Source organism: Caloenas nicobarica, chromosome 21 (genome assembly GCF_036013445.1).
Source record: "Caloenas nicobarica isolate bCalNic1 chromosome 21, bCalNic1.hap1, whole genome shotgun sequence".
NCBI classification, from domain to species: domain Eukaryota; kingdom Metazoa; phylum Chordata; class Aves; order Columbiformes; family Columbidae; genus Caloenas; species Caloenas nicobarica.
The window spans coordinates 1,106,134-1,133,809 of NC_088265.1; the positions used below are offsets into that span (position 1 = coordinate 1,106,134).

Sequence of the window (27,676 nt, forward strand, 5' to 3'; positions counted from 1 at the left end):
ATTTTTTTAATAAGAAACTTCAGCTTACAAAAACAAGGTGTAAAAAGAGTAAAGATTTACAAAAAAATCATAAAAACATGATTTATATTTCACACCCAAAAGACAAGGGGACAAGTCCAGTCCCGGGCTTTGAGCAGGACCCATCAGCTAATTATTCCAAGGACAAATGAACCTGTGAGAAGCCGCAGGTGAACTCGGCATCAGGAGGTTTCCTGGGTGGTGTCTGGAGGAGATAAACCCGGGACAGGTGCTGTACCGGATGGGGTGTGGGAGGAAGAAGCCGTTTGGTGTTGCATAGCATTGGAGCGCCCTGCACTGGGACCAGTTTGCCGTTCCCAGCTGTAAAGTGGGTGGTGAAGCTGCGGAGGGGACGGGGGAAGCGCCACGTGAGGCTGAGGGAGCTGCGGCCACGATTTAATCTGCTGTGAACCCACACAGCAGCTCCTGGGAGATGCTCTTTATAAAGCAGAATTAATTTCCCAGCCCTGAGCGTTACGGCAGCGGGACCACAACGCGGGCTCAGGTTCTTTGGACGCGTTTGTGCGGGTTTTCGGTTTAAGACGTTCTGCGCTCTGTGACCAAGAGCTGTCCCACACCTGCCCTGAGCCAAACATCCCGCTACCCAGAAAGATGCTGTTTTCAAAGTGGGTATTTTAACATCCTGTAAAGAAATAAAGCTCTTTTGAAGTACGGATAATCTGGGTTATACAGAAACGGTTTCTGCAGGACAAGGGGATTAATTAGAACATTTAAATCATTTTATAGTTAATCTTAGTTTTGATTTAGAGCACACTAATCTCCCAGGGCCCGGGTTCAGGCAGGGGGCAGTTCATGCAGTTAAGTATGTAAGGCTGCCATAGGTGACGTACTGGATGTTGTCTTAACAAACCTTGATTAAAATAAAAGCTGCTGAACCTGCGATTAGGAGCAGCGCGGTTGCCCCAAGCTGTGAGACAGCTGGACAGATTGCCAGAAACATTCGGTAATTAATTGGATTCTCTCGTCACTTGCTGCTGCCTGGGAGCGTCCTTGAGGCGCCGGCGGCCTCGCTCAGAGCACAGCACGGCATCAGCTTAAGTCATTAGTGACGCAAGTACCAGAAACGTGAGGCAGAAACCACAGGCTGTTCTGACTTAAAGACCCCACAGAGTCACTGAAAAATCAGGAAACCCGCCTGAAGCTCCATTCTGGCTCCTCTCCCCAGCACGCGGCGCAGCATTTCACACCGGAGGAAAACTGCTCGTCTTCTCCCCACGGCCTCTGCCAACAGCTCCCTCCCAGCAACCCTCTCTTAGAGCAGGATTAACTTTTTAAAGTGCTGAAGATGAGCTTTAATTCTGCCCTGCTCAAGTCAGGAGTGACGTGTCCAGGGCGGCAGCAATGGGGTGTCCCGGCAGCACCCTGCCCCGGCCCAGCGCTCCTCTCTGAGAAGCTGTTTTAACTTTCTGAGATGTGTTTAAGTTTCTTTTATGGAAAGACAGACATGTAAAAAAAAAAGTTTTACGGGAAACAAACTCATCCACTTGTTCCTTTCCTGTAAACTGCTCCTTAGATGTATAGATGTGGCTTAAAGAGTTTGACTGCTTAACCAACGCAAAGTTAAGCAGGGAAGAAATAGGACCTAACTCTCTTACATGGGCTCTAGGTTGGCAGCAGTAACTTACTGTAGTTTACACATCTGATAAATGAGGTGAAAACTTGGTTTTCGCATGGAAATGTGTCATTCCTCTTGCAGCAGCAGGAAACAGCCTCGAGGCCCAGGCCCAGTAGCTTCGTTTATTAAAGGTGAGCGAAGATGACACTTGCTATGAAAATGTCACTGTAAATCAGAGCGGGGGGGAGTTCCATAGCCCAAACACCGTGCTATGACAAGTGCAGAGATTTCAACCATCTGACACTAAAACACAAGCTGCTGAGCTTGCTGGTAAACTTCAGTCACAGAGACAGGAACTGGAAAAACATCAGTGAGCCTGAGTACGTGTTAAAACACACAAATCCGCTGCTTCCATCAGGAGGGGGGAAATTCACGACTTATTTCCCAAATGTTTCTGTCCAGTGAAAAATATTATTGGGTACAAGGCACCGAATCGAAGGAATCATCTGAAACTAGTTCACAAAACCGTACTGGCGGGTCAAACTCATCTCCTGTGCACGTAGTTCTGGTTTGCAACACCACGGCTGGAGCTCGGCCGGGGACACTGGCAACAGCCACAAGTTTCGTTCGTCTCACTCAGATGCAATTAAGCATGTTCAGGCCTGGGGATGTTACAATCAATAAAAGTTTCTAAATTACCGATATCTACGCTAGAAGGTTTTAGCCTTCTAAAAGCAAAAAAAACCAAACCCAAACCCTGATAGTGAGTCCATAGGACACACTTAACACATTTACGTTTTCAATTTTATTCCTACGCTCCAAAAGCCGCCTGGACGTCGCTGAGTGGGCGTGGGATGGCCACCCAGACCAGTCTGACGTCAAGCATTTCATACGCATTATTCTGTTTGCTGTCTCACATTAACAACTTCTAAGCCAGACCAGAGAATTGTTCTGGTCAGAACTAATGGGGGAAAAAACCTGATTTTTTCTCAGTGCTTTGCAGAGAAACTGTTTTTGCGGTATGCATAGTTTAACTTGGGAACACCGACAGTAACGGGCTAACGTAAAGGCAAATTTATGTACCTAACTTGCTAGTGGGATAAAGCGAGCTAAAATAAAGTGTTTTCCAACTACCACAGCATGTGCTGTATCATACCTGGCCATGAACACATTAAGACTCCTCATTCTCAGAAAGGAATGCCAATTTACTTACAAATCGGCTGGAACAAGGACACAGCAGAACAGTTCCGCACGCCCCGAGTGTGACGGTCCCTGTGCACAAGAACCTGGTGCTCGCTCCGCACACCCCCGGGCGGCCGAGCCCTCGCGGCAGCGCCGGAACCGGCACCACAGACACCAACTCGCTGCCGCCTGCGCCACAATAAAGGTTTTCACGTCGCAGACACTGGGCTCGTGACTCAGCTGTGACCACGGAACCCCACACACGAGTTAAGTCACGTCACCTGCCCTGTGTTTGCAGAAGCAGAGCCTAAACCTGGAACTATTCTAAGTACGCATCAAGGTGTGAGCAGGATTTGAAGCCGTACCGTTAAAGGAGGGACAAAGTTTGCTTTACAGGCATTCACTGAGTGGGCTCCGCTCTCACTGCAAGGGGTGTTTTCACCTTACGGATGCACGAGGGCACTTCCAATCAGAATTTCTGGCAAGCAGGACACTATAAAACAGTGTCCGCCACGGAGGGAGCATTGGGCGATGCTTGTCTAAAGAAGCCTGCAGCAGACAAATATAAACCCAACAGCATAAAAAATGCTATACGCTATCGCTTCCAAATAAAAGCTAAATGTTACAGAAACCTCACAGTGTTGGAAAAAGCAAGTTTATTTACTTCGAAGTACAATTCACTCCTTCCCTATCAGGGCAATCACTTTTCTGCCCACAGTATCTCCCCGTCCCAGCACAACCAGGCTAACATCACACGGAGAGGCCACTCATGGCAAAAGTTGCCCCTGGAAAATGCTACAAAATCTGCTCGGGCAGTCGGGTGCAGCGACGCAACAGGAACCTTCCCAGATCCACGTTACAACTGTCATTACTACCTGAATTCAGATATTAATGCAAAACACTCAGTCAAAAAATGAGCGTTCGCAGCAAAGAGTCTCAGCTCTCTGCGTTAACAGCCAACGCTGCGTTACCGTTTGCCTTTCTATCACATTTTTATATAAACGGGGCCGGCGCGGCTCAGGGATTGAGACAGCGAACGCAGCAGAGTGGACCCTGACTGTCATTTAGAAGAATATAATCCTCTTAAAGGGCGGACAGGCTGGGAAGGACAGATGCACGGGAAAAACACCGGTTTTCCCTTCCACCTCTGAATTAAAAAGGCAATGTTGAGCACTATTTTTCCTTTCATTTTCAAGACTATACATAGTCTTCACAGAGCATGTATTTGCCCTAGAAATGCATCTGATAGTCACAAGCGCTTGATTTTGATCCTTTCAGGAGTGTCAACTTCTACCTGTGCTGAACTCAACTCTGCTTCCCCCACAATCAGCAGCCACATTTACTTTAACTGGATCTCAATTTGGCCTACTGCATTTTTAGTAATTGTATTTACTGGTAGCACAAAAAAATCCCCTACCTAGTAAATACACAGATAAACAGACATTCATCAGAAATCCTTCCAGACCCTGCCACATGTAGAGAACCAAAACCAAAACTTCTTAAATCAGTTCCCGTAGGACTGTTTCAAACTCTCATCTCCAAAAAATAACAGCGTATGATCTCAAAGTTATACTTAACTGTCAAAAAGGTGGTTTTTGTTGGCTCAAAAAGCAGCATGTTGCTCAGACATACAAGAAATGGGAACGTGAAGGACGGAGGGGAGCGAGTGCGACGCTGTGCTCTGACAAAGCAAGAGTTTCTTGTTTGCTGTGCTCATCTCTGCGTGGCCGGAGCGATCGACAGCAGCCAAAGGAAGAGATCTATTCGCCCGTAGGAGAGGAGATTAAAAGTTGTGGTAGTGGCAGTGGAAAGAGAGGAATGGTATTTGGGACACTTACCAATTTTTTGAAGAGCCTCATATTTTAGATTACTTCACCTTCAACCACTTTAAAAACCTAACAAACCATGATTGAAAAAGTCATGTCCCTTTGCAGCTACATATTCAGATTTGATTGAAACATGAAATGTGAACAGCCAACCCCGAATTATAAAAACACCTGAGGTGCAACTGTAGGTTGAGCAGTGACTATGAATAGTCACCTAAGGCCCTACGTTTCACACAGAATTCTCAAATCAAGATGATTATGGATACAGACATTTTTTCAGCCTTCCAAACTCAACATGGAATTTGAGATTTAATTACATTCCTTCCCTTTATGTCCCAGCAGAAATAAAGACTTTGGAGGTTGAACTGTGTGCAATCTCCCTGCCCTTGGTCAGTCTGGCCTGGTGCGATGACCACAATTAATGACAATTTCTCGTCCAGAAGCAGCAACAGAAGGCAGCGCTTGTCTCCCAGCCCTGCGGTGTCAGCACCGCGCTCCCCGGAGGACAACGGGCTGCACTGGCACCCAGCTGCTGCTTTGCAGTGTGAGAACCCTCCACGCCACCTCCTGCTGCCGGGGCTGTGCGAGCCAGCGCTCAGACTTCCTTGTAAACCTGCTCACCCAAGTCGTGCCAGCAGGAGCCTGTCACACAGGCTTTGGTTTTGCTGCCACTGTAAACAGATATGACACACAGGTACATTCCTGTTTTATTACAGGGTTTCATTTTTTTGCTTTTAAACACACCTTCTCCAGAGCAGAACTGTTTTTAAAACCACATTCTGAGTGGATTTAGCTGCCAATTCAGTTCAGCCCAGAGAATAAACCATCCAATATGCACGCAGCCTCAGTAACACTGAGAAACGGAGCTGCTGACAACGCTCGCCAGCCTTGGGTTTGCCCTCCAACGATGGCAAAGAAATTGGTATAGCAGAGGTGGCTGAGGCCTGGGGGAATATTTTCTCTAGTAGAAGAACATTAAACATTTCTCCAGCAAGAATGGCTCTGCAGACAGTCAACTCCACCTATCCAACGACCATTCAAATAAATATCTGGGTTACTGCTTGATTCAAACCCTGGAAATCTGAACGGCAATTAGAGGGGAGGGTACTGTACCTGTTCCTTCTGGAGTTTTGTCAGCATTACTGGGACCGATGGGGTTTGAAGCCAGTTGAATGCTTCTGTTTCCTGGTTGTGCTCATTTGTTACACACCTTACGCCATTCCTTTTTGATATGAGGTGAATAATACAGCATCGAACTTTCTCATTTGATTTTTGTGAGCATAATTTAACAACAAGATGCTTTAAAAACAAGATTCTGATGACAATCTTACGTGTCAGAATTGCGCAGCTAGGTAACGCTTTTCCAGGCCCTGGGCGGCAAACAGGACCCGGTCCCTTCCTGCAGCCTTTTTCCTACGACGAGGAAAGATGCGAACGCCAATGGTTTTTTAAAAAAAACTGAGACTTGATTGAGCTACAGAGCTCCCCATCACAGGAACGTCAGTCTTCTGTCCTTATCGCTATTTTTGGACGGCACCTGAGCTTGAAGTTGTTTTTCTGAGATTCTTGCTTTGTCCTGCACTGTTCTTTGAGTGTAAAAAAGGATGTAAGCCTGGGTTTTGCACACCTCCTCCACGCTACATACATTCAGTTTGGAGTCATTGCAGTGGACCCAAAAACCTGGGAATCAAAGTGAGAAAGAGGACACGAGTAAGGGAGGCGTCATTCCTTCCGAGTGCATTTTGGAACTGTTCATAGGAAACATCCACAGAGAAAACGCGAGACAGGCATCACTGTCTTTCCCCCTACAGATGCTTTGGAAAGGAGGTTCTAATCTGGAAAACATTTTGATAGTTTCTGTGCTGTTAACTGAGTTTAGAAATACCAAATCATAATTTAACCAATTGTAAATGATAGCCCCAAGACTCAATTAGGCAAATAAAAATTCCCTGGGGACAGCCAATTTGTACCTCTTTCTCTGCGAGTCAGAAGGCAGAGTCAATACTAATTCAGCTGCAGAAAGAGACTGCTGGAAAATCACAAAACCCTGCGGATGTTATTCATGAATAGTCCCTGTCCAGTTTCAAAACACTTTCTGTTTATCTCATCATCCCAAGGATACTGAGAAAAGACATCCAGCTGGAGCAGCTCCACAGAGTTACATCACATGGGAAAAGCATTCATGCTGTTAACAGCAAGCGATAAAAGGGACCCGCAAAGAAAAGGGCAGCAATCCGTGGCTTTATGGAAAAAAAAAAAGAGGAAAAAAGAAAACATGCTACTAGCAATACATTCTGGGAAACAAACTACCGTATGTCAGGAAACTTGATTCCAAACAGCTTTGATGATAAAGCTTTACAACGCACTACGTCTACGAACAGCACACGAGTTTCTTGCATTTGTTTCCCCGTCACAAGGCACACGCACCTCCCTCTGTGTTGTAGCAATACGCTGTGTAGTGTCCTGAGCCAAACCCTTTCCCGTGATGCATCACCACAGCGGAGAGGTCATAGACAAAGGTCTCTTTGTCAAGAGAGGAGAGAGAGTCCCTGCAGCAGTAAGGTTCCATGTTTAATACCTGGTCAAAGAGGACATGGACCCCAATCTTCTCACGGTGATTGCGTTCAGACCACCTGCAAACACACGGGCACCATCAAAGACTTGTCTGGCCGGCGGTTCAGGGCTGGGAGAGCCGCACACACAAGTACCCGCTGCCGAACAGCTCCGAGGAGCTCTCTGTGCCGGGGTCAAGCAGGCAGCGCAGAATTTTTCATTTCTGTTTTCACTCTAACATCGTCATTTTTTGCATACAGCTGATTTTGTCACTGACGCCCATTTGTTATTTGTTAGGAGACTGTTGAGATTTGCGACAGCCAGAGACAGACTCGCACCTACTGTGACAGTCTAACAGCACTTTAAATACTCGGTTACATAAATATAAAACCCACACACCTCGATTGCCTGCACTAACCATTTTAGAAACTTTTCATAACATTTTGAACTTTGTCTGCTACGTTTAATTCAACAGGTATATACAGAATACTGGGATTTAACTATCACAGGCTTCCAGTTTCGCCAACTCTTTCACTCATCAGCTCACCCATCTCACAGCCACTGTTTCAAATTGTCTGCAAACTCGGACAAATACCATTGAATACAATGCAAGAAAATCAGTATTAACATCTACAAAACATTATATTGTGTGTATAGTAGAAAACATGCTCCAAACAAGGTACTGATTGCAATGTAAGTAGTACTGACAGGGTATCACATATCTGGTTTGGGTAAAATGTTTATACATGTGCATTTCCAGGAAAGTGAGAGAAGTTCTGCGCCCACACGAGTCCCTTCTGCCCCACGGAGCATGCCCCACTCACCTGAATCGTTTAAGGTGCAGCCGGAGGACCTGAGGTAGTCTGTAGATCATTAACTGCTTTTTAGCTTCACTCAGAACAAGAGGTTTAGGAGAAGACTTTCGCCGTTTGCCTACCAAAAAAACCAACCAAACAAACAAAATCAAGGCAAAGATGGTGAGAGTCTCATTAATTTTCCGAAGGGGAAAAGAGTACATTGTGAACTCTTTTTGCAGTAGCCATGGGCCAGCTCAAACACACTCAGGATGGACACGCGAGGAAACGTTTCTCATGAATTCCTTCACAGAGCAGGAACTTCTCTAGGATCAAAACGCACACATTTAAAATACAGCAGCAGTGTGCGACTCACTGTTGCACTGGTCGCACGCGTATATCCTCCCTTCCAGGGCTTCCGTCTCGGTGAACTTGGCCAGCATTTCGGTCAGCATGCACTCCGTCTGGTTCACAGGGACCAGCCCCTTCTCCATCAAGTGATAGCGCTCGGGGAACTCCAGGGAAAGGTCCCAAAAGGGCTCAACCGTGTTGGATTTGTAGTTGCATGTTATACAGGTGACCTGGGAATGAAATGTGTAGGCACAGATGAAGTTATGAACGTATACACCTGCAGACAGGCATTGGTACCCACAATAAATAGCCAGTTTATGCCCAAAGGGCAGTGCAGCTTCACGTGCACAGAGGTGACCTGTGAGTCAAGAGAAATGCTGCTTATTTCCAGTCTGAAAGCTGCCTGTCTTCAGCAGATAATTTAAACTACTTTCTCAATTCAATTTTTTTAATAGAGCCAGTATTTCCCTTCACTTCCTCAGATAAACACCATTACAGATAAAAACACCAATTCACAGTTGGGTAACAAACACCCTGGATCTGTTTTCTACTAAAAAAGTACACGTTTGCATTTATCATGCAATCTTCCTTCCACATTTTCTCTACTTTCCTTGCATATTTCAAAGTATATAATTCCCTTAATGTCTTATCTGCTAACTATATAAAAATCATTCTTGAATGGAGCATGAAAGGACAAATTTCAGGTGCACTTGTTTCCTTATGTCATCCCAGAGTATTAAGAACAGCAGAAAAGTTTTCAATTAAACTCAGAGGCAGAAAGTGAAAACATGAGGAGGTAACAAAACCAGAAAGCAAATCTGCTCAAACTCTGTGTTATTGCGAGAACCGTTTGCCAGAAACCAACTTGCAACTTTGCAGCTTCATCCACTGAAGGCACCAGTAACTTCAAGACGGATTCGTAGTTGGGGAAGGAATTCTTCTGTGCATAGAGGGGTTTGAAATTAAATACAGCATGTGTACGCAAGAGTTACATAGGTAGAATAAAAAGCTTGGCAAGTTATTTATAGTGTATCGTAGTAGCAGATAAATTATACTGATCTGTGAGCATCTTCACGCTGTTAACAGAGACCTACCACTGAATTTAGAACACGCACCACTTCCAGAGTCGAGAGACAACCAAAGAGCTTTTAGTTAAGAAGCCCACAAGAAGTTCATGCACTGCAGAGATGATTCAAATGAACCACAACTTCAAACATCCTTTCCCTGAAAAGCCAAAAGCTTTAACTTGAAAAATACACCTTTTAATCTTTAACGTGCACGTAAGCTCTTACGAGCGGTAAGCTCAGTAAGATTGGCACTGAGAGGGATGATATAAATAGTGATGAGAACACACACACGTGTAATACTGCGTGTGGTCTGGTCCTGCCAACCCTTGGGTGTCAAGTGGTGCACACATTTCATTTCTCCTGGAAAGCAAACGTAATTGAGGACTTTGAAAATGCTCTGGGCTCCCAGGGTCTGCCTCGTGGGGAACAATGAGTTTCAGACAAGGGAACTGCACAGGAATACGAGAGTGAGCAGCACGACAGGCACTTTCATCTCCTACAGAAACCTATGTTAAGGACAGTCAGTATTTCAAGATGACTTTCACACGCCTGCAAAAAGAAAAATTATCACAGAGAGCTTATTCTTTAGAGCACAAGATGACTGCTTCCTCTGTCCTTCATCATATTCTTTCTAGCCACAGAAACAAAACCAGGCAGGGACAAAACAAATTACAAAGACACTTTAAAAACATGGTAAAAACTTAAAACTAAGGGCACAGAACTACTGTACTTGTGCAGATTCCGTTCTGAAGTGTCAGAAGTCAACTGCATTTACAATACACGTGACAAGTATCAAAAACGTGACAACCTGCACAGCAACCCAACAGATTTCTTTCTCAGGAGACGCTCCTAAGCAACTTCTCTCACTATCTGGCGGCTCCTCAAGAAACGGCACCTTCGCTCCCTGGTGCGAGCGGCTCCAGTTGATTTCCGTGCAAAAGCAGGTGCCTACCTGACTAAGCAACTGCCCATGAAAAATGGTGTTCACCACCTTCAGGACCTGCTTGGTGAGCTTCCTCTGCGAGAACGGGATGAGGATCCTGCGCTTCGTTCCTTCCGACTCCAGCTCCTGCTGCACTTTGTCCAGCAGCTCGCAGAGGAATTCCTGAGCGTCCTGCTGGTCGTAGCCTCGGAAGGCGGGGATGAGGCTCCACACGGAGTGCAGCATGGCGAACGGTGACACCAGCGCCCACTTCCCCGACCACATCACTCTGAACAGGGTGTGCAGTTCGTGACAGAGGGAGATGTGCTTTGAACTCGGTTCCTTGGGCTGTATTAGCTCTAAACTCCTGCTTATCGAGGAGCCGCCGTTTAAGCCAGCTGGCAAGCCCTGCACGCCATAGGATCCCACTCTGTCAGTCCTCCCCGACTCATTAGCGGCCGACCCATTTGCCAATTTGCCAGGCATCCGAGACTTCCCATTCACAGTTTTGGCTAAGAGTTCTTCTGTTTCACAGAGATCAAGTGTCAAAAAACATTCTCTAAATTTCTGGAGGTGACTTAGCACTTGCAGAATAGAATTCATGTAACATGTGTTTCCCAGGTTCCTTAGACCCGTCACCCCGGGAGTCATCAGAGGCTTACGCCGGATGGAATAAAACTGTTTGAACCTGCTGCTCTGCATCTGCCTTGAGGTAGGGGAAGTGGCCGCCACCTCCCTGAATTTCCTTGGAATCAAGTTCTCCCTGTGCATGTGAGACAACAGCCTGGCGCTCTTGCGTGGAGGAGTGTTCGCCAGCTCCTCCAGGAGCTGCCTCTTCAACTCCTGCCGCCGCTGCCGAGCCGCCTCCTTCTTTTTCTCCAACTCCTCCATTTGCTTCTTTTGTTTTAGTTTCAGCTGGCCTCTAGAGCTCTTATCGAACCAGGTCCGCAGCGCCTTGGCAAGCAGGGCCTGGCGCCGGTGCCAGAGCGCAGTGAGCATCTGAGACTGTCCCTGAGGGCTCCGTGGGTGGCTGCACACGTCCTCTCCCAAAGCCATCGATCGCAACGTCCTGCCGCTCCTTGTCGACGGATCATGTTTTTGACTTCTAATCGCCGACAGAGAGCTTCTCAGCAATTTCAAATCGCCCTCCGGGTTATCATTCAAGACGTAATCTTCACAAAGGTAACAAAAGACGTAGAGATCGTTGACTTCCATGGCCAGCGGGTGCCTGGTCTCTTCGAAGTGTTTGAGGGCATGCTCCTCGATGTACGTTCCGCACGCCACGTGGGAGCACTTGAGACAAGCCCAGAGGGACTCGGTGGTGCGGCAGTCCACGCAGTGCCACTTCTGCGGGTTCAGGATCGAGTGGTCCTGGGCGAGTCGTAGCCGCCCAACATGTTTGCATCTATCCATGTCTCACAGGAGTCTGTGCTGCTTTGACCTTGGAAGGCAAAAAAAAAGAAAGGAAAAGGTCTTAGAGCCACTATAAGCATTTAAAATTCTCTCTCTTGTACCAGCTGTAAAGACCTATAAAAATACAGATGTCACATCTTGTCAATCCCAATCGCAGTTTTCCTTCAACCAACTGCATTACTTCTGCACAGTTTTTTAAAAGCAGTTTTTAGTACCAGCAAAAGATATTGGATTGACAAGGTCTACAGAATAGAAGTGTCTATCTGTCTACTCAGGATGGCCCAGGCAGCTGCCACCACCTCACCCAACCAGAGCGGCCTCCAAGGAGAAAAAGATTAATTCAGTCCACACGCACGTTTGATCTTTGTCTGCCCTTGTGAAATTGATACATATGAAATGAATTTGGAATTGGAATGCATGCCATCAGGAACCAGACTGAGGTTACCAACTTTTCGCAGAAGCCACAAAAATATCAGGTAATTGTCATAACCAGAGCATTCGCAAGTCTGCAGGCTTCTCATTCTATCCTCAAATTCCCCGATTTCCCACAGCCTCACACATTCCGATGTTTAAAAAAACCCAATCAGAACCGAAAAAAATGAAATGCGTAAGACCATGTTATAATAAACCTAAAGGAACATCTGTATGTGTGCATGTTTGCGTGAGCACACAAACAGGAAGAGCAACTGATTTACTAAATTACTATAGTGTAAGAGGAGATAAATCAACGCGGGGATACTAGAAGGCGCAAAAAGCTTTCACTCCGTGTCCTGCGCCCAGATGTTGTATAAAAGATCCTCAGCCGTACAAAGAGCACGTCTGAAAAGCCGTGTGCCAGCGCCGCGGTTTATTCTGTACGGTCCCTGCACCACTGAGCCGAGGGAAGGACGGGGGGCGCAGGACGGGCCCGCGGAGCCGCTCGTGCTACTCACGGGGTCCCGGCTGAACATCCTCCCCTCCGCGGAGCAGCCTCCGGGGCGCCCACCTGCCCCATGTCAGCCACGGCGGTTCTTCCAGGATTTAATTGCTACTGAAGTCTTCGTTGTGAGGCAGCTCAGCTCCAAAGCCCTGGAGAGAGAATATTCTTGTGATGCACATACACAAACTAAGAACGCTGGCGGAGTTGCTTTTCAACACGATTAATCCCCTCGGTGCAAGAGTTGCTGCGGAGAACACATTTATTATAGAAAACAGAATTTTCTGGAAGTCAAAGCATGAACACACCTCGGAACACAAATATGTAGATGTTAAGAAACGTCACATGGAAGAGGCAGTCTGGAATTTTCATTTTTCTGCTTTCATTTTCTGATAATCTATAAATCTGCCGACGACATGTAGCCTCTTCGTAAGTCTTTTGTAGTGGGTGACCCAGCATATGGCAAAGAAAAAATCTGAGTTAAAAGAACTGAGCACAAACACGCACCTCCTGTGGTCGCTTCCATTTTGGCTGCTTCGATAACTTGGTGAAAGCAGCAGTGATGGGGTGGGAAAAAGAAAAAAAATCTGTCCCGAATTAAATTTTGTTTCTAGATGATTTTGCAAACAATAAAAATGAAGTAATGAATAGTTTTCAAATGTGAACAGCAACAAAATAAGAACTACAGAGGAAACAAAAAAAGGAAAAACCTGCATTTTGCCAAAGGCAGGAAAGATTTTAAAAACGTATCTGTTGTAATAATCCAAGAAAGACTAAATTCACTGGCTTACACATCTACGACTACAGCACTTGAATGCAGTACAAAGTGGTGACAGGAGGGACAGCGATAACACGCACAAAACGGTTACGGGTGTCACAGAGAGTGTCAGGTCTGGCATACAGAACATTGAGACAAAAAACCATTTTGCAAGGGGCAGAGGCGAACACCGCGAAGGCCACAGCGCGCTGTCCCAAAGCTTCAGGGCAGATACCGAACAGCTGCCTCGACTGGGCTGCAGAAAACCCATCTGACCAGGTTAAGAAAACATCTTTTTAGTGGTCCCCAAATTATGCAAATTTACTTAAATGATTGTCTTTTTCCAATGACACTGCTGCTAAAGATGGAATCTGTTAAAGAAATCAAAGCTCTTCTACTCTTTAACTCTTCTCAACTTGAAAGCACAAGTGGCCACTTCAGAATCCATCTCCACAGAATGATTCTGCGGTGCCTAAATCACCATTTTCGTTATTGATTTAAACCAGTTCAGAACCTGCCCAGCTTTCCTTTGGGCTGCTCTCATTCCCTCACAAATCCTGGGAAGACACTTTGGGAAATCCTACACTAAACAAAGGACCCATTTGGTCTCCTCCTTCCAAGTTGGAGACATCCCATCCCACCTTCCTCTCTGACCTTTTTTCCCTCTTTCTTCTTAATTTTTCTGCTCAGGTCTCGACAGAAAACTGTGGAATAATCCTGTCTAGCCTTGGTGAGACCGAGTGGCATAGATTCCAGCTCCAAAGAGTATAGACACTATGGTAACATTGAGAGCCTTCATTTACATAAAAGAATACTAATTATGTTGTATCATCAACATCTGTGATTCTGCTCACTGCCATATGCGACAGTGCTGGGAATTTAACCCTTGAGTCTCACCAGCATATCCCAGGTTCGTATCGTCTAACAAAAACCAGGCCTTATAAATACAATTTCCTAGAGACCGATTAAACAGCTGCCGAGCGCAGTTGCTCGCCAGCTCTGCAAGGGCTCAGGACACAAGATTTTCAAAGAGCACTGAATTTATCCTTAATTTCCAAGGAAAAAAAGAAACACCGCTGATATGTTGCTGCTTTCAGCTGGGTAACAGGCTGCACGGAAATCAATCACCCGGCAGAGCCGGTGCGTTACCGAATCATGTTTAACAATGAAGCAGCCTGTCAGGACATAAATTACAAGCCTTTTGTCAACTGCTTTTGCTTTTCCTGTGCGGGCCAGCAAGATTTCCTGTTTGAAAAAGGAAAGAGAATTTAACAGCGTTGGTCAGTTAACAAAGCAGCTTTGTTACACCTTAACTCAGCAATTCTCAGCACAAAAGCATCTTTGATACTGCATGTGATATTTCCCCACCTGTTTCTCTTTAGGCATCTCTGGATACTCCTCTCGCAAATCTGAGCCCTAATCCCACGTATATTCGGCTGCTCTGCAAGTTAGAAATAAACGGTGTTTATTTAACCCAAACCGCTGAAACGATGCGTCTTTTCACCCTCCTCAAGTATTTGCTGCACCGGCAGAGCCTCTGCACCCACCAGCTCCTGGGTTTCGCCTTCACGTTAAAGGTTTTGACCCCTTCCATGAAAAAAAATTAAAACAGGCTCTGTGGTACTGTGAAACACGAGCACTAAAGGCAGCCGGGGTGTCTGCAGGTCCAGCCTTGCCAGCCCACGCGCAAACAGACGATTAAATAAGTCACTGAAAGACGCACACGACTAAGAACAAAATTTGCTTCTCTTTTCCATAGGTAAACAAACGGCTTGCCACAACCTACTAGCAAGAATAAAAAGAACGCACCAACAGGAGAAATTACAGAGCTGTGATTAAAGGAAAGCACAAAGATGAGTCAGAACCTGTAAAGAGTTGCACAAGGGGAAAAAAAAACCCAAACCAACCTTGCAAAGATGCCAGGGCGGGAAGTATTTAAGATATTGCAGCAAGTGAACAGTAATTCATGTGGTTGATGTGACAGCCCAGGACAAGCCATGAGCAACACAAGAGTTTAATGATGGAGAATTAACACCTCAAATGTTAAGGTCTTGGAAATGAACAAACACAACTCTCTGCAATTACAGTATATCAGGTTAATTTCTTGGGTGTACAGTTTTTTCCATCAAGGTAGATCTCATTTTAAGAAATGTCTGTATAGTTGTCCCTTCTCACCTACTTAGATCCTTTCTTTTCCAGATAAGGGCTGGGGGAACGACTTAATTGCTCTGTATGGAGAAGAGGTACCAGAAGAAGGATGGAGCTGCATCGCAATGCCACTAAAGGTGAGTTAAAGCTGAAAGAAAAGAATAGGAAATACAAGGAAAATAAGGACACTAGATTCGCCAGTTCTTCTTGGACTACCAGTGATGTTCTAGAGACAATTTGAAAAATTCTTCCCTTGCAAATCACTTATAGTGTTTAAATACTGGGTCAAACCCTGCTTTCTTTTCTTGCATGCCTCATAACCCTGGAAAAACTTAAGGCAAGATCCCATAATAGCTTCAAGAACCAAACGCAGCAGAAACAATTTGGCTCTTGACCCTAAAAGAGTGTTAAAATAAACCACACGACTTTATTATGTCTCTTTGTACCATTGTTACACATTTGGAAACTGATTAAAGACATCTGTACAGATCTGTTGACACTAGTTACTTTCTTTTTCTAAATAAATTTGCACAACGCAAAAAAAAAAAAAGTGCAGTGATCAGGAAAGGTGCTGGAGGTATTCTTGGTTTCTGTCAAAACTACGTATCTTACACAAATATATTGCATTTGATCAAATAGGTTTAAAAACCCTGGGTGCAAAAAAACAAGTGCCTTCCACTCTCGCACCCAATAAACAATTTTTTAGGTGCAAACCTAGAGCAGAATTTCTAGCCTGCTGCAAATACTCAAAAATGCAAATAAGGAGATATTGGAGAGTATATATATATATTTTTAAATTGCATAAAACTACTCAAAAACTTTATTCCTCTTGTTATTTTAACCCGCCCATTTGTAAGGAACCAATTATTCAAGCGGATGTCTAATGAAATCACAGAATCTGAGCTGCACGGAAGATGGTGAAAAACATTTCCCGCTGAAAACATTGTCGTTCTTCTGCTGGCAAGAGCCGTCCCGTCCGTACCCACAGCAAAACCTGGTCTGCGTCTCAGAGCCACCAGCAATGACGCTTCAAACAGCAAACCCGTGGTATTCCGCTGGAGAGAGGGAACGGCTGCACGTGTCCCAACGTCCCCGCGCGTCCAGCACGGCTCCCTCGGCAGCCAGAGCAAGGACAACACCAGGAAAACACCCCAAAATCTCTTTTTCCTCTCTTCTCCCAAGAGCCACCCGCTTGCCCAGGCAGGAACGAGTTTCTCCCTTGACTCCTCTGGTTCAAACCCGGCTGGTTTTAGACTTTCAAATCGCATCTCCAAAGAGTAACAATAGCCCTAGAGAATTTTTCAATTATTCTGAGAGCATATTTTCTTGAAAACTGTCAGCTTTATATCCCACAATTGCTGGATTCTCTCTATCCAGGATGACACGCTATCAAGTTACTTACAGGCAAATTAACACTGCTGACAAAGGGAAAAAAAAAAGGAAAACACATGAGGAAGAGTTACAGATGACTCAAGATTCAGCATTTCTTTGAAAAGACAGGCAAAGCAATGGATTAAATAGAACTTTGAATATACGAATAAACCCCAGTTTGACAGACAGACACACAGACCGGAGCTGTGACAGCAGAAGCGGCCCCTGACTCCACCTCACCCAGCAGAGCCCTGAAACACGGAAATTCTCCCAAATTCCGAACCACCCCGCCGCGGGGCAGCTCCCAGCACAGGGGAGCCTGACGGAAACAGGATTGTCCTGACAACTTCCACAGCGAGTTCTGTTTTATTAACTCCTTTAAGTTAATTATAACTATGTCCATGTTAAACTGTTCTGGGAGCCCACAGTGTGCTGTAAAACTCTGGTCTAGGCTCAAACCTGGAATCTCGGGCATCAGTTTTCAAAGAAATATTCAGTCATTGCAAAAAAACCCCAAACCACCACCACCATCAAAACAAAACCCCCAAAGCACTCAAAAGCACCAAGATTAAGAAAATCCTATTTCCTGCACAGGCTTCCTCAGTGGAAGTAAATGCAACTTCTGCAGGACTTCGTTCCCTGAATCATTTTAGGAAGCTAAAATAAGTAGATATTGCTCCGTATCCGATTTTAGAGTACACCATAAAACAAATAAACAAAAAAGACGCATGTCCTACAGTTCCCTGAAAATGTGGGAAGTTACTCCATAGCAGCCCTGGATGTTAAAAAGCATTATTAAAATGCTATATACCTCTTAGCTCCTGGCTTTCTAGAAGTTAATGTTTCTTCATTTATTGCAACACATAAAGTCCCCTCCCTCCCCTTTCTTTTCATAGGCTTCCCAGGTTTTATTTTTGGTTTGGCGTTTTGAAGTGTTAATAAGCTGGGAAACACGATATGGACATGCTGTATAGAAGAGGCATCGCTTTCCATTAAACCAATTCACAGCATTTCCTCTGGTCCAGGAGGGACAGGATCAAGGCAGTAACTCCACCGGTACTTACGCCTGCGAAGCCTGAAGCAGTTAGAGCAACTACATACGACTGGAATTACCAAACATGAAGAAATGTTTTGCATTACAACAGTCTGCAAGTAGATGCTAACTGCCCAATATAAAGTAATAATTTCACTTTATGGGTCGAGCAACTAGCTTTATAGAATCCATGAATTCCCAACGAATTCTATTTCCATAATTGTGACAACATGATTTCATATATTTTTCATGTAATTTCCATAATTGTGACATGCCATAGCATTTTGAAGTTTTCTACATGTTTGCCCCCGAACAACACTCCGCCAGCACAGGCAGTAGCAGCTTTAGCGGACGCAGAATTAGTGGCACCGACTTCAAGTCCAGAGCTACAGCAATTCTCACTATTTGGAAATCCAGTTTTTTATACCCCACCATCCACAAGCTGCCGGGGTTTCTACCAAAACTGGTGTCTTTTTGTTTCCTTTCACACTTAGCACTGCCCAGTTCGGCAAGTATTTGAGTTTAGCGAGACTGCTCGAACGGACAGAGTATGGGCTGACGTGTCCGCGGGTCCAGACCTGGGCACAGTGAACAAGGCAGTTTGAGAATAATTAACAAGGTGCCAGTTAAACAAAACCAGCCATGTTATATTTCAACATGGCCTAAGAAAGCAGGAATAGAGGAGATAAACAGCCATTTTCTTATGGCCCCACTTTCCCTACCTTATTATTCCTTTTAGTCATGGCCTACTACAATGCAGCCAAAACACTACATTTTTCAGAACACTAAAAGCGTTATTTCTTTTGACCGCGCTCTTTAAACATTATTTCTCACATTCAGTGTGTATCACATTCATCAGTGATTGTCACATGAACAATACTGAGTTGACATTCACAGCAATAGTTCAGACATTAGATATTAAAAATATTAAAAACCACACACTCCACCTTTTATACGGAAAATTATACACAATTTCCACCCATTTTCACAATAACATCAACAAAATTAAACATAACTTTCCGCTGCTGGCAAAACCATTAGCAAGGTCAGAAGCAGTTAGATTTTGATCTACAGTACCTTGCTCCGTTCCCCCATCACTTGCAAAATCTGATTGTTTTTGTATCAAAAGACATGCAACTTTAATAAAACCAAACCAAGCCCGGAGCCTCCGTTGCACAGGTACGAGGTGAAGTTTTTTGGCTCCAGCACATCAGAGAATCCTCGCGGCTGCAGCGGAGGACTGAACAGCCCTGGCATTCAGCAGCCTCTTCGCGATCTCTTTGTGATCGACACAAAGACGGATTATCCCAGGCACTGAATACTTGCTAAGTTATGGGTAGTCCTCTGCTGTTCTTCCTCCCCCATTTTAATTCATATTCATCCTGGCAAAATCTTAGACAGACTATTAACTAATCTAAAACAACATCGCAGCTGATAAAACACATAAAGCGATCAGTCAGACGAACATGTCAGTGCCATCTACTGAAGCAATAAAGAACAAGACAACCCAGCAGACTGGGGCTTATTATCTTCCCAGCCGTCATGAATAGGCAAAGAGTATTAAATATAAAGTGCAACATTCCACAGGCACATTCGGCTGTGCTTTGAGCAGGGAAGGTGCCTTCGAGATGTTTGAGGAGCAGGGATTAGCAGATGAAATAACGACAGGTTTCCACACACCTCTCCATCATTTCCTTCCCTTCCCTTGCCAATCATCTCCTACTGAGCCTTTTAAAACCCCAAGCGAGCGAAACAGAGCAGCAGCTTGAACATTTTCTATGGGTCTTACTAAACGCTGTTAACTGGCAAATGGAGCACATCAGAGTGACCGATTTATCCAAAGGCAGCGAGGAGTTCTGGTGTTTTGTGCGACCAGCAAAGCCCGGGCCGCTGCCCCAGATGCGGCATTTCTCCATCCAGCATCCGCCGTGTGCCCGCATCCCGCGGAGCACGCGGCTGCGCCCGCGGCTCTCGGAGCAGCAGACGACGTGAGCCGGCCTCGCTGGGCCGCTCGGCTCCCGGCTCTGGTCAGCAGAGAATCAGACAGAGATTCGCACGTCCTCTCGCTCTGCTCCACGGACGCGCCTGTTTTGTGCTCAGAAATCTGTACAGCAAACCCGCCTCTTCCCAGGTGTGCAGAAGGAGACCTAAAGTGGCTTTAGCAAAACTAAGAAGTGCATTTTCAGCCTCAACCCTTCCCTACGTCCAGCTGACACGCGAGGCTTGAGCCGCTATTTCTGGTACATATGGAATATTTCGCTTGCTCATATGCACCTTTTTTTTTCCCCCCCTGTTCCTGATGGAATTATTCCCAATTTGCATACTAGGAATCCTGTTCTGGCTGAAATCCTTTTCTATAAATCACAGGCAATATCTGAGTAGTGCCTTTGTCCTCACCACAACACGTCGACGTAACAGAACCATGTAGGAAACGGGAACCCAATTTGCAGAATATCAGGTTGTTAATCTTCTTTAAGAATGGAAGATCAACCGCGGCCCGATTCGATAGCATCTGTTATTTTAATAAATTATCCTCCTAAGAGGTTAGAGTTCATCACATCAATTTGTCTTGGGAGGAACAACAGGACAAGGAAACAAAAGACAGGTGGATTTGGTTTTGATGCCACGATCCAGTGCCTCAAAAAGCTGCTCCTAAAACCTTCCACTCCTATAACAAACAGGATATTATCTGCCTTATTCATTGACTCACTTATTTCCACAGTGTCCGAGCCAGCAGGCCGGGCAGCCACGCTACCGAATCATCCTGAAAAGTGCAGAAAAAGAGCAGCACAAACGTCAAAGAGGAATTTTTGAGTCTGCCTTTGAAAAACACTCGCTGTGTTCACTATCCTGAATATTACATTTTCTCAAAATAAATCAACTCTTGTGAGAAGGATCTTCATCCTTGCTCTCATTCAGGTGAATTAACTATTCTTAGTTAAATAGATTTGCTTCTAGTCTTAGTCTGATGACAGATTAACTCATGACTGGTAGGATTATAGACTTACCTCTAGAACTAAATCACTTTTGAATCTGAGTTACAGCTATTAGTTCTTTAAAGCTTAGCTGAACAGCTCTTAGTACCTCCTTTGTATTTTTGAAAAAATGATTAAACATCATTAAATCCAAGCTAAGAGCCCTTTCTCACAACTCCAGTGAATAAACAGCTGATTCAATTTTTTTTTTTTTTTTTTTTACAGAACAGCAGAGTTTTACGTGGATTTTTTTGAGAATAATTAATACTATTCTAAGTCTAGAATACTCAAAATTAAAACATGGTTTTCATGTTTGTGTGGGTTTTAAGCACATAAAAATCTGAAAGGCACTAGTAAGGAAAGCGAGGAGCAGTCTTTCCCTGTACTTTCCTATCTTTGCAGAGGATGGAGATATTTAACCATCAGTCTCTCCGTTTAATTCGAAGTCCAACAAACTGCCTTAATTCATTGCTCTTGCCTTCTATGCTTCCATGAGAGGAAGCACGGACGGGACAGCGAGGAGAGAAAAAGCCACCGATCTACATCCCCAGACAACAGGGTTTAATTTTAAGTAACGCACACCCCAAGTTTCGGTTAATTTATCGTTAAGTGTCCCTCTGGCTCACACTAAGCCAGCTGCCATCTCCGAATTAGAACACATCACTTTTCACTGGTTGGTAATGACTGAAAAACCCCCAAGCATCCCAAAGCAGATTATCCTGTCCAGTTCTAGCAACACATCTATAGATACACACACAGATACATAGACATACAGTCTGTTTAAATCAATATTTAGATCTCTCCTTCCACCCAGAAAAGCCACCAACTATTGTGAAGTATAACCCCCCACCCCAGTGAACACAAATGCAAGGCCAAATTAGTCAAAAAAGATGTTTGCTCCTCATTTGACTGAGTTACACAAACCTGCGGGGGCGGGAGGGGAGGAATTCATGCGGAACTGTTTTTGCTGAAATTTAGTGGATGAAAAAGTTGTTGGTTCTGATCAACTACAGTTCAGTATTTATGCAGATAATGCTCAAGCCAGAAGGCTGCCACAAATCTCTTATCATTTTCTTAATTCACAAGGCTCTTGTTATTCAGCTGGAACGCATTTAATATACAACATAATGCAGAATTCTAAACTATCTAAAATTAGCAGGTAAAGTTAGCTGCAGCACCAGGCAAGAGACAAACGGGTCCCACCACACTAAAATAAAGGATTTAACATAAAATACAGTTTTGCTGTTTAAAGAAAAGGCAAGCACATTTGTCACAAACGCGCTGGAACAGAGTGAGGCTCAGCGACACGGGTCCCCCAGGAAAGCGGGGAACAAAGCGGAGCAGAAACACGAGCCGGCGCTCGCTGCCCTGCTCAGGACACTGAGCATTTCTGGCTCAAAGCTGCTTCTCTCTTCATCTGCATCCCCACCTCGCAGGCGGACACCGACCTCCTTCGCACCGCTCCCAGAGTTCAAAACCGTGAATTGTCTGCAGAGGCTTTTCACGGCATGAGAGAGGGGCAGAATGCAATTATGGGACAGTATTTCTTCATCAGATCTAAGCCGCCCACTGAAAAGTGAATGGGGAAATATGGCTGCAAGGCAGCGGTTCTCAATCAAGTGGACGGATTTGCCTTTCAGAGGGAAAAAGGGAAGGGAGCTGTGGTCACCATCTCTTAATCAGCTCAGCTGATGCGCTATAGAAGGTCTCAATGGAGGAACACAGCTGTGGCCCATAACTCTTGGCTTGATCTTCCATGCTTTGACTGAAAAGCCTGAAAAGAGCATAAGTGAACTAAAGCTTTTCTCCATTAAATTGGTCCTTTCAAAACTGGCTTCACCCAGAGAGGGGAAAAAAAAAAAGTTTCTTTTTCAGGGTGTTTGTTTAGAGGTTGAATGTAAAAGTTTTCGTGATACATACAACAAACCGAGGTACAATATGAGAGATCAAACTATTATTTTCTTTTAAAGATCGAGATGGAGCACATTATTTAGTAATTCCTGCCTTCTGTAGGGATTCCTACATCCAAGTATGTGGGTTTTGCTTTGGCTGAAACACCCTTTCGCATTTCAGCTAGCAAAATTACAAAACACCAAGAAAGCATCTCCTTAGAATGTTTTTTTACAATAGTACGTTTGTCACGACTGACACGTTACACAAGATGCATTTCAGCTGCACTCACACTAACTTCGAGCTGTCAGAGCCGCGTGTTCCAGTTTTCTGTCTTCATTTGGAAAAGCGGCTGAATGACACAGCCAAAGCAGCGAGACGAGCGAGTGTGCACATGGTGGGGAGGAACGGGGATGCACTGAAAAGAGCTGCTGCTTTTTCACACGCCTGCCTGTATTTTTCTCCTACTTTCCCAGTGAAGTTCTCAAGAGGACAGGCCTGTCAGTGCATCACATTACGATCACCTAATTAAAGGAACTTCTCTAGTGAGCCTTCTTTAAAAAAACCTGAAGGTATGCCCTGAGTTTGTCATTTTCTGAGAGATTTCATACTGATCTTTGTAATGCATTGGAGGTGTAACGGTTAATGTGAGCTCGTTACCATCTTATAAGCAAAAAGCTAATTAACAATGCTTAGCTCAAAGCAGCTAAGTTTATTTTTTTTTTAATCTAGCTCATGTCCACTAAAGATACGAACTCACTTCCTACTCACTTCCTAACACTACAGCAGGAAGTAAAGGGGTTTTTTTTCCCTTCAAAACCAGCAGAATGCAGTGTAACAGCGCGCATTTTAATTTCCATTTTCCTCAATGTGCCATGATATGAATTACTGCAAATGCCAAGTAACTCGCTTTAGACCACTTAGAAATTATTTCCCTACGAGCCTGGCAATGGCCAGAATCTCCCCCTCCATTTTTACCTTCTCTCCTCACCCCACTGCGATGGTTTTTGTTGCAGGGTGCCGGAGCCGCTCCGAGCTCTGCTGCCGGTTACTGCAGCCGGCGCGCGGGGCTGCAATTCAACGGCTCAGCCACAGACCACTGAACAGCCTCGCGTGAGCCATCTTTGATCTAAAGACTAATAAAACCAAAAGTGGAGAGCGTTAGTGTCAGTATACATGGAGACACGAATAAACCACCCAGACGTTTTGATCTGTAAACTGGGTTTTTAAATGGTAGTGGTTTCTGTTAAACAATTTGTTGAATTTGCTTAGTACACTCCAGAGCAACGATTCATTAAGGGTTTCACGCTAATGAGGATGGTCTCCTATTCACTGATGTTGAAGTGGGGGCTTTTTTCTATACAACCCACCCACATCAGCAGCCTGGTCATTGCGGTAAAGGGTTTAGGAAAGGTGAAGTGTCCACAAACCGAGAGACTAACACCGGGCTGCTGGGGCAAGAACAGCTCCCAAGGTTTCATTCCCCAAAGAAAAATAAACAAGCAAACAAACACCATCAGCAAAACCAACCCTTGATGAAATACTCAAGCTGAAAAACACAAAGGTTGTTAAATAAAGTGAGAAACTTCTAGGATCCCTCACGCACTGGAGAGGATTCCTGAGCCGAACACAAAGGAGCAGGGGGATCTTTGGGAGCTCAGGGCCGCCCCATCGCCCTCTTCCCCACTCCACCTGAACTGCTGAGCAAAGTCTTCAACCAACTTCTCTTAGTATCTCTCTAACCATTTCTGACAAACACTTTTAAAAGAAAAATCTGAGTTTTGTTTTGACTCGGAGCTGAGGTCGAGTCCAAAAACCCTTTCACACTTCCCCAAGGCAAAAAATGCATGTGAAAGAACTCACACATATCTTATAAGACAAAAACTGAATTTTGTAGCATTTCCATTTGTTAGTTATTCTAAATCTATCCACTAACATCTTCCAAGGGCTAAATTTCACTTTATGAGTCCCAACAGAAGTCCTAAGAAATTTCAGTATAAAAGCAGCTAAGAAAAAAAAAAGAGGCCAATAAAAACAGGCTCTTAAAAGACATATTCAGTAATTGATACCACCTTTGCCACTAGAAAAAGCGCTTCTTGCCACTTGCTATCAGGTGCTGAGACAAACAGTAACTAATTAAAAAAAAAAATTAACAAGTGCATTTTAGCACTGAAGAAAACAACCTGCAATGTCTGATGCAGACAGAGCCGCAAACAAGCGAACACCAAGTGAAGGATCATGATCAGTCGCAAGAAATCCGCTGCAGCAAGAAACGGCACTCGGGGCTCTCAGACACAGCAGCGATACACCAAGCTAAACGTGACCTTTGGGTTTTTTATCAGTGGTATTCCTACCATTAACAGTATAACACACAAAAGAGATGCTTTGCCATTCCCTTCGAGTTTACCAACCCAAGTACTAACCGGATCAAGCACCGTTTTGTTTTGCAAGCCACAGCACATGAGACTTATTCACCATTTCTCCATCCTTCAGGCCTCCCGCGTGCCTTGTCAACCACAGCGCTCTGCACCACACGCAGGAACTGCGGCCACAGATTCTTTACTAAAGATCTTTGGACACACAACAGCTAAATAAATCCCCAGTTTTGCCATACTAGCTGTAACACTCTCTAAAACGTTGCATATGTGACTATTGTTAAGCCCTGCTCGCGAATAAGCAAAATTCTTTGTAACAAACAACTTGCACAAGACCAAGAACTATTCCAGACCTGAAAAGCTGCCAACTTCAAAACACTCTTTTCACTTGAAGTCAGCTCATATTAACAGGAAAAATGATTAGGGGAAAAATAAACAAGCATTTACCGTTTGCAGCCTCGTGTTTGAAAGCACATGTAGCTCAGAGACATCAAATGCTGCTCATGTTTGGCACATAATTTTCAAATATTTGCACCTAGAATATTTTCAAAGCAATTAAAAACACCAAATGCTTTGCTGCCCCCCCTCCCTTTTTTTTTTTTAACCATGCCAACTCATCTGACAACTGTAGAACAAGATCAACCCCCGAGCATCACTGCCCAGGGCAGAGCAGCAGAAATCCAGCGCAAGCCCCAGCGCTGCAACTCCAACCGCTCTGTTACACCGACACTTGTTTAATCCCAGGGCAAGTTTAATCCCCAGCGTTCACACATACACACAGTTTTTATATTTGCAGTTCCACCTATTCACCTGCTCCTGCAGCTCCTTCTCCCCTCCCCATTTTCACATCCCAGCCGTGCATCTCCTCTCGAGGAGCAGCTCAGATCTCCACCTTCCTCCCCCTCTCTGACACCTTATTTTTGCTTCCACTCCCACCTATCATCCCTTCTAATTTCGTCCCTATTTTTTGCCTTGCCTTTGCATGGGAATGACCGATACCACTCAGGAGAAGCTCCTGCCGAAGTCAGCTGGAGTTTTGCCCGGGCTAAGGAACCGGTCGCTCCCATCGCATCTTTCCCCGCGCGCTCCTCAGGTCCCAGCGAGCGTCTCCTCCGCAGCAGCAGGACATAAAAGAACCAAATTTTGCAACATTCCACACGGGATGAGCTCAACGCCTTCAAGAGCTCACAGCATCTTTCCCTGATTAAAACTACAAGTGTAGCTCTGAAAAGCAAAGACACTTCTCCGCCTCCCGCTGTATTTTTCAAACCCAGCGGGTGCTTCCATCGCAGCGTCCCCGTGTCCCCGCGGGCTGTACCTGCAGATCAGGAGCTGTTCTGACACACAGATCGCGCTTCTTTTTCCTACGTACGACCGCACGCAACACGATTAGCGGGCGCGTTTCCTAAAATCAGCAGCTTTGCTAAAACTGACCCGGTCTTTGCTTTTGTTATTCGAGCATTCGCAGGAGGGGGGTACAAATTGCTGCCGCCCCCTCTGCTTCGAATTCTGTTTAAAACGTGATTTTAAGGGATGCTTTGCTCCCTGGGGCAGACACCAGCGACCGAGAGACCCAGCCCCAGCCCCCCCGCTTAACTTCAGCCTTGTAGCGGTGCGGCGGGCGGGGAGACACAAACCCCACAGCTTTTTCTGGTTTTACACAAACATAAATCAGCACCGACTTTCCCCGTTTTTGTGCCCTCTCCACCCCCCGTCCGAGCGCAGCAAGCGGGCTTGGGGGCAGCTTTTGGGCGCTCTCCCCCCGCGGGCCGCGGCCCCCGCGCTGTTCCGCCCCCGGCCGGCGGGGGGCGGCCGAGCCCCCGGGAGGGGCCGGTACCGGGGCAGAGGGTCGGGGTGGCTGGGGGGGCGCTCCCGCGGCCCCCGCGCCTCAACAAAGGGAAAGTTGCGGAGCCGCCGAGGCCGGCGCGGGGCTCCCGCCCGCAGACAAAGGCGGCGGCCGCCGGGCCGGGGGGGAAATCGGGGTTCGCCTCAGGCCCCCCCCCGCGCCCCCCAACCGCACTGAGGGGAGGGGGGGGGCGCCCTTTGGGGCGACAGGACCAAGGACCCCTGAGCACTCTCCTCACAGCGGGGTGCCCCCTCCTCAGCCCCTCGCCCCTTCCCTCCTCCCCTCGGGGGGGTCGCGGCCTCCCCCCCCCCGGCCCCTTTATTTACCGCCATCATCAGCACGCGCGAGCTGTCACCCAGCGCCAGGCACCCCAACGGCCGCCGGCCACGCCCCTCTCCCCGCCCATTGGCCGCCCGCCGCACCCCGCCCCGCCCCGCCATTGGCTGCAGCGCACGCCACACAGCGCTCTCGCCCGCCCCCTCGCCCCGCTCCGCTTTCAGCGCCGGCGCTTACGCCGCTTCCGTAGAGCGGAGCCGGGGCGCTAACGGCGCGGCGGGCGCACCGGCGGACGCCGTTTGCGCAGCCTGCGCCGCGGCGGAGAGGGTTCTGGCGGAGCTTACAGGCTCTGCGTAGCCGCTAGGGGGAGCTCTTCAATGGCTTACG

At 45.9% G+C, this 27,676-nt stretch overlaps 1 protein-coding gene across 2 annotated transcripts; it reads right to left on the reverse strand.

Annotated features, from left to right (window-relative positions):
* Positions 1 to 29: 29 nt before the first annotated feature.
* On the reverse strand, positions 30 to 27,398 carry USP49 (ubiquitin specific peptidase 49). Of its 2 annotated transcripts, XM_065649462.1 has the most exons (7): positions 27,340 to 27,398; positions 12,635 to 12,770; positions 10,320 to 11,730; positions 8,326 to 8,530; positions 7,980 to 8,088; positions 7,030 to 7,235; positions 30 to 6,282 (listed from the first exon to the last, which is right to left on the reverse strand). In XM_065649462.1, exons 3-7 carry the CDS (start codon positions 11,700 to 11,702, stop codon positions 6,092 to 6,094), a joined length of 2,094 nt encoding a protein of 697 aa, XP_065505534.1. In that variant the 5' UTR covers positions 11,703 to 11,730; positions 12,635 to 12,770; positions 27,340 to 27,398; the 3' UTR covers positions 30 to 6,091. The 2 variants fall into 2 exon arrangements, with proteins under 2 accessions (XP_065505534.1, XP_065505535.1); XM_065649463.1 differs by lacking the exon at positions 12,635 to 12,770 and having other exon boundaries at positions 27,340 to 27,388.
* Positions 27,399 to 27,676: the final 278 nt, after the last annotated feature.

Bases quoted from the DNA above. Each gene is read 5' to 3' on its own strand.
- USP49 (XM_065649462.1), bottom strand. From the start codon at position 11,702: ATGGATAGATGCAAACATGTTGGGCGGCTACGACTCGCCCAGGACCAC. The intron at 8,531-10,319 runs GTAGGCACCTGC...TTTCATTCCCAG, and splicing joins ATGGGCAGTTGCTTAGTCAG to GTCACCTGTATAACATGCAA. The intron at 8,089-8,325 runs GTGAGTCGCACA...TTTTTTTGGTAG, and splicing joins CGCGTGCGACCAGTGCAACA to GCAAACGGCGAAAGTCTTCT.